General features: G+C 24.3%; 1 protein-coding gene across 1 annotated transcript; it reads right to left on the reverse strand.

The window, feature by feature from the left end:
* Positions 1-1848: 1848 nt before the first annotated feature.
* Positions 1849-13747, reverse strand: LOC129305449 (alpha-galactosidase 1-like). The gene is made up of 15 exons (XM_054945478.1): positions 13596-13747; positions 12744-12802; positions 12568-12624; positions 11973-12007; positions 11793-11896; positions 11605-11680; positions 8696-8754; positions 8502-8567; positions 8304-8387; positions 7955-8019; positions 6517-6599; positions 4880-4970; positions 4254-4306; positions 2772-2912; positions 1849-1941 (listed from the first exon to the last, which is right to left on the reverse strand). Exons 1-15 carry the CDS (start codon positions 13745-13747, stop codon positions 1849-1851), a joined length of 1218 nt encoding a protein of 405 aa, XP_054801453.1.
* Positions 13748-14145: the final 398 nt, after the last annotated feature.

Below are 14145 nucleotides of genomic sequence, written 5' to 3' on the forward strand. Positions count from 1 at the left end.
AAAGAATAAAAATATAAATATTTTTGAGTATTGTATGAATTATTGCACTATCAAAAAGACACATATCTATATTATTGTCGTTGGTACCAATCAAATGAATACTGATTCTTCATTAAAAAATATAAAAATATATAATTAAAACATGAAATACAAAAACTTTATTCATTGAAAAACAACAACATCATAAGTAAATTCTTTAAAAAAACAACATTATAAGTAAATTCTTTATTCCAATGCAAGAAAATTAAAATAACACTTAAGTATAAAATTTAACAACAACGACATCTAAGAAATTTATTTCTGGACATTTCCATCCCTAATTAGGTGATTGATTCTTCCATTAGGATTGACAAAGAAACCAGAAACATTCAAATGAGTAACATTCATGTCATCATAATCAAAATCACCTTCTTCAGAAGCAAAATGTGTTTGTATCTTCACCTCTTTATTTTTACTTTTACTTTTAAGCGATTCTTGATAAAGACCAATTAAATATTTTGGAGTACAACAGGTACGTGACCAATGACCTTTACCACCATAATGATAATTGTTATCCCCACTTGTGCCTTTTTTGTGTTTCTTTTCATTATTTGTCCACTTCTGGTAAAAAGATGTACTACTATGACTACGGCCACAGCCACATCCACGACCACGACCACGACCACAACCCTAAGCTGATTCATTTGACACTGCATTCAGTTCAGGGAATGAAGTAGAACCAATTGGACTAAATTCATGATTTTTCATCAAAAGCTCATTATTTTGTTCAGTCATAAAAAGACAAGAAATCAATTCAAAATATTTTTTTAAAAACCTTTTTCACAATATTTCTGCTACAGGAGCACGTTGGATGCATGAAATGTGGAGAATGTTTTTTCTAACATATCATCATCAATGACTTTTTATTCACATAATTTTAGTTGAGAATTGATTCTAAAAATTGCAGGGTTATATTCACTCAGATTTAAGTTATATATGAACAAGCTATATTCACTCAGATTTAAGTTATATTCACTCAGATTTAAAATCTTGTAAACGTAAATGCATCTATTTATAACAAGCTTTTGGAAGAATTATAGTTTTTTGATGGTTATACCTTTTTTTTAAATTATTTCAAAGAAATAAGGGGGTCTTTTATAGTTAGATACTCAGTTTTTAACCCTTCATGTAAATAGTGATGAAAAAAGATTATGGCCTTGGCCTTATTGTGATTGGATGCTTAATTACCGTCCATGATTGTGTCTCCAAGACTATTGGCATCTAGATGGATTTCTGCATCTAGTACCTAAGAGAGATAATTTTTCCCAATAATGTGAAGAGCCACAAACTCAAGTTTTGAATGATTCAACATACAGATACTATAATAAAAATATGATAAGAATTAGATGATATATTTAAGATTAAACAAGATTAAAAAGATCAAATGGTTAGAAAATAGATTAAGTTATATATGAACATAAAAATTACCTTGCAATTAGAAACCCTGCTTCAAAACCTTTAGACTACTAGAACTCTCATACTGATAACATATTATAAAATTAAACAACTAGAAAATAAAGATATTGGGAGAAGAAGTAGAGACAAGAGAATGAGAGAATTTCTTATGGATTATTATGTCCTTCAATACAAATTACATGCTCTATTTATAAGTATGGTCTTACACATCAAATGTTACAAAAATAATAAAAGTAAATAAAGGGTAATCAACTCTCATGATAGTAAGAGTTTTATAAAAGAAGATGAAAATAAAGATGTGATCAAGATGGACATCCATTATTTTTTTAATATTCATAATAATAATAATAATAAATTTTTGAGTAATTGAATGAGTCCAAGTGCTCCTGATCCTCATGCTATTGGCTTTAGAACATACATTTTGCAAGAATGTGGCCCCACAGTTGCATTCAATTTGTCCACCAATCCTCCTTCTATCGTCTTGTGCTGCAACCAAAATATCATAGAAAAAAATATGTTGTTGAAGGTATTTCATTGTGCTAAAATATAATACAATTTGATAAAAATAAAGCTTTATTAATAATATTTTTTAATATTACATCACCCTTTAAGTGAAAAAAATTAAAACGATAACAAATAAAGTTATATTATATAAAATATATTTTTAAAAGTTTATATTTTTATTTTAAAAAATTATCTCTATAAAGTGACATCCTTGAACTTTGTTAATATACATCTTGTCTCAAATTATTTTAGGATAAATTGGCTCATTAGCAAAAAAAAAAAAAAAATCTAGTGCCCGAAAAATATGAATCAAAGTTTTGAAAATTTGAGTGCGCAATTGGTTCAGATTGATATATAAGAGATTTATCATTAATATACTAGGTGTTTATCATTAAAAATTTAAAAATTTACAAAAAGTTTATTATTGATATATAATGCTATATTATTGACAAATATAATAAACCAGTCATAATGTAAAATATAATAAATATTGGATTGTTTGTTTAACTGATCCTATAATATGGTTTATATATGTAAAAATTTTATTATTTTATAGTTTGAGATAGGGGAGTATAAATTTTTTAGACACACACTTCATCAATTTAAAATTATAAAAAAAATTAATTAACTTACAGCCTTCTAAGAAAACAGTTAATATCATTAAAACTAACTATTCTTTTCATGTTTATTTTTATTTCATAGGATAAATTAATTACAAATAAATATGAAATACCTCCCAAAGAGAACAGTTAATGTCTCATCGGCATGTTTGAATGACTAACTAATTTATTAAGCATAAAGTGAGAATATACCTCCCAAAGATCTCGAGCTTCAACATGAGTTCCAGAGGGAATGTCAAGGTCAGCCCAAAGGACTTCGATATTTGCTGGCCCATGGCCGCGATTCAACAGTATCACAGCTGTCATGTTTTTTGAAAGAGGCCCGGCCCATACCTATTCAATGAAACTATACTCGTTAAGAGTGTATGCCAACATTTTGGCAAAAAAAAAAAAAAACCAGTGTATGCCAGCGTTGTGGCCAAAAAAAAAAATTGTAGGCCAACAATAGTTAGGTTTGGCAAAAACAACTCATAACGTGATAAATTAAAAAAAATTTAAATTTTCATTTAAAAAGGTACTCACATTTAGTGTGCAATAGTATCCTAAATATGATTATTTAAAAAAAAATTACAATGAATATTTAGATATAATAATTTGGGTCAAACTTAATGAGTTAAATAAATCTGAAAGATTTTATTGTCGAACTTGAAAGTTTTAAAGATTTTCTTTTTTTTTTAGGGCTTATTCACCCACCCAAATAAATCTAAAGAAATCTAGGCCACGTCTGACCCCAAATGGGCCCAGCCCAAATACTAAATTCTTTTTTTATTATTAATAAAATAATATTAAAATTGAAAATATTAATTCTTTAAAATAAAATTGAAATTAGATAAAAAATAAAATAATATTTAACAATTTGGGTATTCGCATTAGCTCAAATAAGCTTAAAAAGTTGAGAAATTAGGATCGAGCTTGACTATATAAGCTTTGTTTATATGATAAGGTATTTTAAGCTCGACCTAAGTAAACATGGCTTGCACAAATTTTCAGCTTTACAAATATTTCTTATAAGCATAGTATGAAAACTTGAGTTAATTATTCTCGTTGAACCAATAAATCATTAAACTAACGTCTTAATTGATTTGATAAAATATTTAAAAGTTAAAGAAGAATATTGTACAAAAAATAAGTTTAGAGTCCTAAATACTTTTGAACTTATAGTTTAAAAGTGAAATTCTAAAATTTCCCTTTAACCCTTTATTCTAATAATATTTATATATTATCACTTAATCTAATTTATATTTTAATCCCAACATATAGTTGGATTTGATATTTAAAAAAAAAATAATAATAATAATAAATAGATTCATAGAATATAGATATTATAATAAAGATAGGGTAAAACTTGTTTACTTAACCTTATATACTTAATATATTTTTTTCCAATCATATCAAGACATTTGAATTTTCATATGTTAATAATGTTAATAATAAGAATTTATTATAAAATAAATATATAAAGGTACATATGTCTTGATTTAATAGAAAACAAACACCTTAAATATATAAGAGTAAGTATATAAGTTTTTTTTCCATAAAGATATAAAATTAAGGATGTGATGTATATTATAAGTGACAAACAATAGTATTATTTAATCTTGTGCGCATGAGTAGAATAAATGTATGACAGCAAAAATTGTCATATAATGAAGAGGTGTTGCTTAGCATTTTCACCTCAACATCAAATTGGTGCACCCTAACCTTTTTACCTTGCGCGCCCAGTGGATCTGTTGAGAAAGAGAGTTAATTAAGAACTATTTAAAAATAAATTTCAAAATTAGAGCAACAAAAAAATTATTTAAAAAGTGGGTAAATGATAAATCATCCCTTAAACTTTAATTTCAATAGCACTCATTTTTTATATAAATTATTTCCTCAACTTTTAAAAATGGTTTAATCTAACCCATAGCATTAACAAACTTAATTTTAACAGTTAGTTAACTAGAAATGACAAAAAATAAATTTAAAAATTATAAAAAATGATAAAAAAAATTGGTCTTTTTTGTAATTTTTTGGGATCATTGTCCAAAATTTTTGGGTTCTTCATTGTAATTTTTTGATCTTTTTTTATCATTTTATAGTCAGGCTAGATTGTACTATTTTTAAAAGTTGAGAAAATAATTTACAAAATAAACAAGTTTAAGACATATAGTGCTACTGAATCTAAAATTTAGAAAGATTTACCTATTAAAATCAGCTGCACTTTTTTTCAAAAGTTTAATTATATATATATATATATATATATATATAGATCTATTAAAAAAATACAAATACAAGTATGGGTGATGTCTCATAATCACCTTGGTTAACTGCGATAACCTCCTCGTTGGAGATTATCATTTGAGTCTCTCTAGTCATATTCCGAACATCACAACCCAGAAGAAGTGGAGCCTGCAAGAAATTGCATTTTACTTGGCTTCACAATTCAACAAATATAAAATTAAAGAAATTATATGGGCAATTAAGCAGGTCTATGATATATTACATAGAGTATATAAAATAAATTATATTATTCATTGTTTATAAATCAATTTTGTGTAAATTATATACGCACATGTACATTTATAGATATACAAGCGCAACAAAATAAAATAGAGTTTACAATGAACAAAAGGAGTAAAGAAGGGTGGTTCGGATCCTCTCCTCATCCCTTCTCTCCTTTTCTTCTTCTCATTCTCATCTTCACCCTTAAATAACACCCTTAAATAACAAAATGAATGGTCCAGATTTATTTGTTTTATAAAATAATTATCTTGTTACATAAAAATAAAAATAAATCTAAACTGTTAAAATTTGACTTGCATCATTGACAGTTATATGTTGTTATTAAATTTTCTATAAAATAAATTTTTCTTAATTATTTTATTGCAATTATAAACTATACAGATTAAATTTTAACAGTTTAAAATTATTATTTATTTTTTATTATGATAGTTTGATGATTGTTTTATAAAATAATTGACTCAGAGCCCTTCATTTTTTAACCAAAGGTGGAGATGGGGATGGGGAAAAGAAAAAGAGGGAAGAGATGAGGAGAAGATCTGCTTTCAGGAAGAGCAAAGCAAGCATAAGACTGCCAAGAAAAAAAGGAAAATGAAAGCTAAATTGTTTTGATATCAAAGTATTTCATAATTCATTAATGGTGTTGTTGTCTAGTGACTTGCAAACTTTCATGTAAATAAAAGGATGTTGGTTTTGTCTTTTCCTAATTGATAATTAATAACTAATTCTTTTTATGACGCACATGTTGCACCACCGTATTTTTGTCTAGAAGGATAAAAAAATAAGTTAGCATTTAAATTATAAATTCAGGAACGTTTAAGATTTTTAAATTTATTTTTAATATAATTTTTTAAAATTTTTGAAAACAATACAATCTAATTCTTACTATTAATAAAAGTTAGTTTTAATTGCCAGTTATCTAGAAAAGAACATCAAATAATTACTATCAATCCTTTTTTATCCTTATTTATAATTTTTGAGTTTTTATTATATTTTTTGGTCAATTGAAGGTCAAAATTAATTTTTATTAATATTAGAGTTCAAATTATATAATTTTCAAAAGTTGAAAAGAAATATTATACTAAAAATAAGTTTAAGGTTATAAAAGTTTTTGGACTTATAATTTAAGGGTTAATTTTTAATTGAACACTTTTTCAAAGCAGAGATGAAAAATATATATTTTCATATGTTAGAAAGTTTAGATGAATTACGTTATAAAAATTTATTATGGTTATAGTTTATCTCAAAGCTTTAAAAACACTTATAGAGATACTTGAAGATTACTCACCAATAAAGCTTTTATATTAATAGTGAGATTTAAACTCACAATCTTATAAATTATAGGTCAAATTTTTATCAATTAAACTAACTTTGTTAATATAAAACTATATTTAATGAAAGCTGTAAAATTTATGAACTCAAAAATGTATGTTACCTTGGAAAGAGCCCATAAGCTAAAGTGGACAATGTACTCATCGGTGGTCATCCCTCCATTTCCCACCTCAAGCGTGTCAGGATCTGCTCATTTAAACTCAAATCATCAATCATTAATTAAATTCAAACGTATGAAATATGGAGGGAAAATTTCAAATAAGGATCAGGAACGTAACATAATTATTAATAGGTTTTAAAAAATTTTAAATTTTCAGTTTGGTTTTGGGGTAAAAGTAAAAATAATTTTAACTGTAAAAAAATCAAAGTATCCTTCACTTATTATGCGAAATCATTAGTTATTAATTTTCTTACTTTACTTATTAATTTACTAATATCCCTTATAAATTATACCTGTTTGTCAGAGAAGCAGTAACATTTGTTGTTAATATACTAATTTTATTTGTTAATTTACTAACATCAGTTATAAATTACAAGACATGTTAGTAATTTATAATTGGTGTTTATAAAATACAAGACTTGCTAGTAATTTATAATTAATGTTAGCAAATTAACAAGTAAAATTGATAATTTAACAACTAATATTGTTACTTATAATTGAACAACTAATGTCAATTCTTGTATAATTATTGACATGTCAACTTATATTAGTAAATTAACAAGTGAATTAAAAAAATTAATAACTAATAATTTTACGTAATAAGTGACGGCACTTTAATCTTTTTATAGTTAAAATTATTTTTACTTTTATCCTTCTAGACTAAACTAAAATTTTAAATTTTTTTAAACTCACTAGTAATTATGTCACATCCCTGATTTTTATTTGAAGATCTTCCAAATATGAATTCCACATTTTAATTCGCTTGGTCTATTGATGGGGTATTACATTGATCAAATACTTGTTGAGATGGTAATAAAAGTAAATGATAAAATGCGATTTATTCAATAGTGAATATCAATTAAGAATCTTTAAAAGAATTTAATATATAATAAGGAGTTGGACGGATGAAATACTTATTAATTGTCAATATTTATTTGTTCAAATTTTTTATCATATATTAATTCTTTTCAGGGTCCTTCAATGATATTCACTTTTTATTCAAAGTGATGAAATGTCATGTCACTTATATACAATGACTTAAAAGTTACAACCAATTATGTTACGTTCAACTAGTTACAAAAATTAGATCGGTTTATTCTAATATACAATCACTTAGAATAAATACATTAAATATATTCTTTAGATACTTATAAAGTTATTGTTAGTAATAATGATTTCACACATAGTGGGATTTGAATTAGTCACAACAGGAAATAATAGTATCCCTAGATTTTTCAACGGTTGAATAAAAAAAAAAAAAGACTTAAATGTGGGAGTATAAATACACATAATAGGTAGTGTCAATAAATTTAAGTATTTTTCATATAAAATTTTTCAACTTGGAAATAAAAAGAATTAAATAAAAGTACTGGATACTAACCGTTCCAGCCTCCAGGTTTTGCCTGCTCAGCATAAACCTCATTCATGTCAGCCCTGCTAATCATACTGATAGACACAACAATAATCAATTTATTAATATTTAATAATATATTACAGAAAAAATATATGAATAATATTCTTGTTTCCTTACTATTTGCTACCATCATGTTCACTAATGTGATTATCAATTCATTGGGAATATATTCTCTCAAATCAAGAATGCGTGAATTTCATATGTTTATCTTTTTTAAGGAAGAGAGTTAAGATTTATATTTTATAAAAAATAATAAAATTTAAAAAAAAATTGAACATTAATTTTAGAGGATTTAGGAGTACCAATTTATTAATACCTTTCCCATGAATCGAAAATATCAGTGGTTGTTCTCCAACTATTTCCCACTTTACCACCCCACAAAGCAGGACGCGTGTCTCCCCTATAATCAAAATCAGTAAAAATTCAAAATAAAAAGGGGAAAGCACATTATTTTTGTAAATTTAGAATATCATCAAAATAACAACCCAATATTATTATTATTATTAGTTTTTACCATAGACATAGAGAGAAGAAGATTGGACGACCCGCCTTTGATAAAGCCTCACCCATTACAGGGTATCTGTATAAAGTGGAATTACAACACAGACATCATGCAATAATAGTAATAATAGTAATAATAATTAACTAACAGTAATAAAACAATTTTAACCTTGAATATAATTCTCAAAATAAATAATTTTGGATTACCTTTTTATTGGCAATGTTCCATCGTTGTAACAGTTATCATACTTCAAATAATCAATGCCCTATTATCAAATAATCGTGATCATAAAAATAACACTTAACAAACACAAATATGCACTATAATATGATAAAGCAAAATTATTCAGATATTATAAATATATAATATTTGAATAAAAAGAATATAATTTTAAAAATATTAAGTCACGTGTTGCACAAGCTAATTTATAAGTATTACGCATGTCAATATGATAGATTGTGAAGCACTTTGGACAGACCTCTCTTTATTTGACTCGTGCATTAGAATAAAATTATAGATTTATTTTCTAATATGCTTCCGTCTGCTTCCTGAAACATGTGCTTCTTGAGGATAGAAAGATATTATCCCTAAATTTTACTTAACTAAAATATATAGTTTTGGATAAGTGTTATATTGTTTTTTCCAATTACAACTTACTTTATTGAGTAATTAATAAAAATAGTTTGAATAAGTCAAATATTATATTTATTACACTTAAGGACACAATTGAAAAAAAATGTGTAAATTTTTTTTTAAAAAATAAGATTTAACCAAATTTTTTTTGTGAAATGTAAATTAGTTAACAATAACTTATTAGTTAAAAAATTAAGATTTTAATCAAATTTTTTAAGAAATTTAAATTAGTTAACCCCTTTATAATGTGATCTAGAAGAAGCATCTAAGCCTACAAATAAAATCTATATATATGTAAGGTGCATATAACAGTTACCATAAAAAATAATTCTTTTTTTAAAATATAATTCTGGTAAACTAAAATCTCATGTGGGATTCATAAAAAAATAGGTGTGGGACCCATAATAAAAATATTTGTCAATATTATTTATAATAAACAAATAATATAAGACTTAATATTTTTTTAAAAACAGAAACTCTACTTATCATTTGTTACTTGTATTTTGTATATACAACATAATTACCTGTATTATAAAATATAAATTTAAATAATAAATCATAAAATAGAATGGTTTATTGCAATGAAATTACAAACTTAATTTATATAAATTATAAAAAAGTGTGTATAATTCGATAGATAATTTTTTATTATTTTAAATCTTAACTCACATAAAATAATAAATTTTGTGCAGAATAACTTTTAATTTTATTTTTAATATATACAAGATAATAAATTATAAAATAAAATAAACTTATTTGGGATAAATAGTGGCTTAATTTTTTTAAAACAAATTGTATGTTGAACGATCATAAGTGGCTTATATATATTTTTATATATAAGATAATATCACAATAATTTTTCAATTTTACTATTAATAATATCAAAATTAATATGTATGGTCAAAATTTTAGTAAGTAAGTTATTTATGTTTTCAATGTGTAAGTAAGAAAAATTTAAAAATATAAAGAGTTATGTAAATTTTAATTTAAATGCAATAATACATAAATTTCAAAATTTAACTTATAAAATATAATGTTATTTCAAAATAAAAAAATATAAAGTAAAATATATTGTTATTTAAATTTTAATTTATGTGAGAATAACACATCATAGGATATCTAACAAATTGTTTATTATATTTTTTATTTACGCAAGAGTAACAAATTATGAAATAGTATACAGAAATAAAATAAATTATAATGAATATTCTTGATATGCATGAGGTAACAAATTTATTATTAATATATAAACATATACCACAGCTTAAAAATCTACTGAAACTATTGTAATCATGTACTTTAAATTTAATCATATGAGGTTGATGAAGTTATGTTTCACTATATACCTCTTGATCATACATTTTTTTAATCACCGTTTTTATCATTATAGACATACACATGATTAATAAATAGTACTATACTATTGGTTATTATACTTTCTTAATTTAAAATTATTATTCATATGATTATGATAATGTTTTATTTTTCTTAGGATGCATTTACCACCAAATTTTTAAAGAAATAAACTAATTTTATTTTGCACGATATGCTTAGAAATTTAGACCGGGCCAGTAAAAATCTAATAATATTTGTTGAAGAATAAATTTTCTTTTTCAATTAATTATGAGGTAAAATTTAATCCAAAAAAAAAAGAATTTAACAAAAAGTGTATTTTTTAACATAATTTCAAAGTTTCTCCTCACATCAATTAAAGGAAAAGTACAAATATAGTTGTTGTATTCTTAAATCCATTATGCATGCAACATATTTTTTAAAAAATAAATTATTATTTATATCTTTAATATATTTGTGTAAAAAAAATTCTAAGCTAGAATAAATTTTTATTTAAATTTAAATTAGCATAAAGTAACATATCATGAGTATACAAAAACTAAATTATTTTAAAATTTTTATTTTTTTTATTTTATGCTTACCCTTCAAATGATAAAAGATTCTTACAAATATTTTTTTAAAAAAAAATTCAAACAAGTTTTTACAATACTTCTAAACAAGTAAAAACAAAAAAACAAAAATATTTTCGCACATCGCACAGGTCAAGATCTAGTTGAGTTAAGGAAATACACCCGCTTGGGGTGCCACGGCTCATGCGGGGCCCACATGACAATGTCCTTATCTTTTCAAGAAGAGATATACACTTACATAATTATAATTATTTGGAATAATATAGTTCACATACAGATTTTTTTTAATTTAATTTTGTTTAACATGAGACTTCTTATTAATTATATTTAAGGGAAAATTGCATCCAACGACTTAAATAGTATCAAATGATTGTCGTTAAAAATGAGAATATAATTTTTTTTTAATGATTACTCATTATTAATCCTTATTTGCAAACAACTTTCTTCACAAATCCTTAGATTAGATTTTTCGTATATTATATTTAATTCCTAATATTATTTTGATAACCTAAAAAGGATTAAAGAAACACAGGAATAAGCCAGAAGATTTAATTATATACCCATGATGCAAAGGTTTGGGCATCTTGCTGTTCATGACCAAGTGAACCAGGCATCTGTCTACTACAAGTGAAATACCTGCAAAATTGCTCCAACCAGTATTAATTTAATAATCATGATTGTGATTAAACATAAAATAAACAAAGATTAGTGTTAACTGATTAATTAATTTAATTAATGAAGTACGTACCCTGCATCTGAATAAATGCCAAGCTTAAGGCCCTTGCTATGAACGTAATCTGCGAGAGCTTTAATGCCTGAAGGAAACGTTGACTTCTTCCCCACCAGATTTCCCTGTTCGTGTGTTTAATAAAATTTTTAATTTTAATACCATAAAACTATTTAATTATTTTACGGTTAATATATACACCTTTTCATCGCGAGACGATTCAGCCCAACAATCATCTGCAAAAATCAACAGTGATTTTCTTATCAAGATTATTTAACCAAGTTTATGACATTCTGCAAATGCAAAATAAATAAAGGGTAAAAATAAAAAGTTAGCCTCTAAATTATTAATCTAAGAGCATCTAAGATGTTAAACTTATTTTTAGTGTAATTTGATTTCTTGGTTAACAAAAAATTTACTTAGACGACTAGTTAATCAAAAAATGATGAAAAAATAATCTGAAAAATTACAAAAAAGAACTAATAAATTTTTTGGTCATTCTGTAATGTTTTATAATTTTTGAATCATTTATCATAAATTTTTAGTTTATTTTTGTAATTTTTGATATTTTTTATATCATTTTCTGATTAATTAAAAATTAAAGTTAACTTTTCTTAATTACAAAAGTCAAAATCAGATTGTATTATTTTTAAAATTTAAAGAGAAATATTACACAAAAAAATAAGTTTAAAGTTATAGATATTTTTGAACCTATAATTTAAAAATTAATTTATTATTTTAATTTGTTCATAAATAAATAAATAAACCTTGAGGGAAATAATAATGATGAACATACCTATGACGACATAGGTGTATCCAAGCTTGGATAGACCAGCTGTAACCAGAGCGTCGGCTGTGATTTTACACACCCGAAATTAATTTAAATTATTAATTAATATATTTTTTTTGATATAAAGTCAAATATTATTAATTTTTTAAAATTTCATATGACAAATTAATCGCAAAATGTACCTGTTTCTCGTATGATATTTTCGTCAATTTGGCAGCCGAAATGATTCCAACTATTCCATCTGCATAAAAAAAGTTATTCACAAAAATTCAATAAAATGAAAAAGGAGAAAATATATTCGTAATTATAATTATCCTCAGCTGTCTCCGATACTACTCAATTCATCCAACCTAATAATATCAGGTAGTAAAATTTGTGAAATTGTATTAAAAGAACACAAATAATGATAATAAAAAAAAAAGACAGGATTGGAACCTTTGAAATTAGGAATCCGCCAATTTCATAAAGTTTACTTTTATGTGTAAGAGAGTTAAAAATTCATTTCTTATAAGCAAAATAAAACAAGGAAACATATATATATATATATATATATATAAATAAATAAGCAAATTACCTCAGAAATTTTAGATTCAGTAGTATTATAGACCTCAAACTCGTTTATTGTATAAATCATTATCTAAACTTTTAAAAATAGTACAGTCTAACTCTTATCGTTAACAAAAGTTAATTTTGATCGTTAGTTAATCAGAAAATTATAAAAAAAAGAACATAAAAAATTACAAAAAAGGATCAAATTCTTTTTTGTTCCTTTTCTATAATTTTGGATCATTTATTATAATTTTTAATCATTTTTTGTTATTTTCTAGTCAACGGTCAAAGTTAACTTTTTTTAACGATAGGGTTCAAATTGTAAAGTTTTCAAAAGTTTAGAAAATTATTTTCACAATAAATAAGTTTAGGGTCAGTGGTACTAGATCTAAAATTTAAAGAATAATTTACTTATTTACCCTAAAAAATTTCACAGAAATTCATGAATCTTAACTTTAAAAAATTTGCTGTCCAAAAATACCTACCCCATTGGCGGAGTAGTAGAAAGGCCATTATGAAGAAGATTTCTGAAATTTGTGAAGCTTGAAGAGCAACAAATAATGTTTGTTGATGAGAATATCACCAGAAGCATCACAAGCATTTCAAAAAGCAGGCTTCTCCTTCTACTTGGATTCATCATTGCTCAATTTCTTTATCCACTTGATACATATATTTTCAATTGGAGACACAGTATGACTTATAGTGTATTTATAGTCAAATAAAACATACACATATCATGATTTTGATTTATTTGCACTTATTTTTTATGGTGTATATAAATGTCATTACTTTCTTTCAATTAATAACATTAATATATGCCCAAAAAAGATAAGTATAAATAAATCAAAAACATTATATGTATTTCTTCTTAACCATAATATAAATCGCTTTTTAGAAGTACTTTTTGATCCAAAATATAGGATATTATGTAAATTTTATATATTTTTTTCATTTATACCTTTTTTTTTCTATTCCTTGGTACATGTTTTCAGGAAGTAAGAACTATTAAAAGGATATAAATAAAAAGATATAAAT

This window comes from Prosopis cineraria, unplaced genomic scaffold (genome assembly GCF_029017545.1).
Source record: "Prosopis cineraria cultivar Desert tree isolate PC_DT_omini unplaced genomic scaffold, ASM2901754v1 PC3, whole genome shotgun sequence".
In the NCBI taxonomy this organism is placed as follows: Eukaryota; Viridiplantae; Streptophyta; class Magnoliopsida; order Fabales; family Fabaceae; genus Prosopis; species Prosopis cineraria.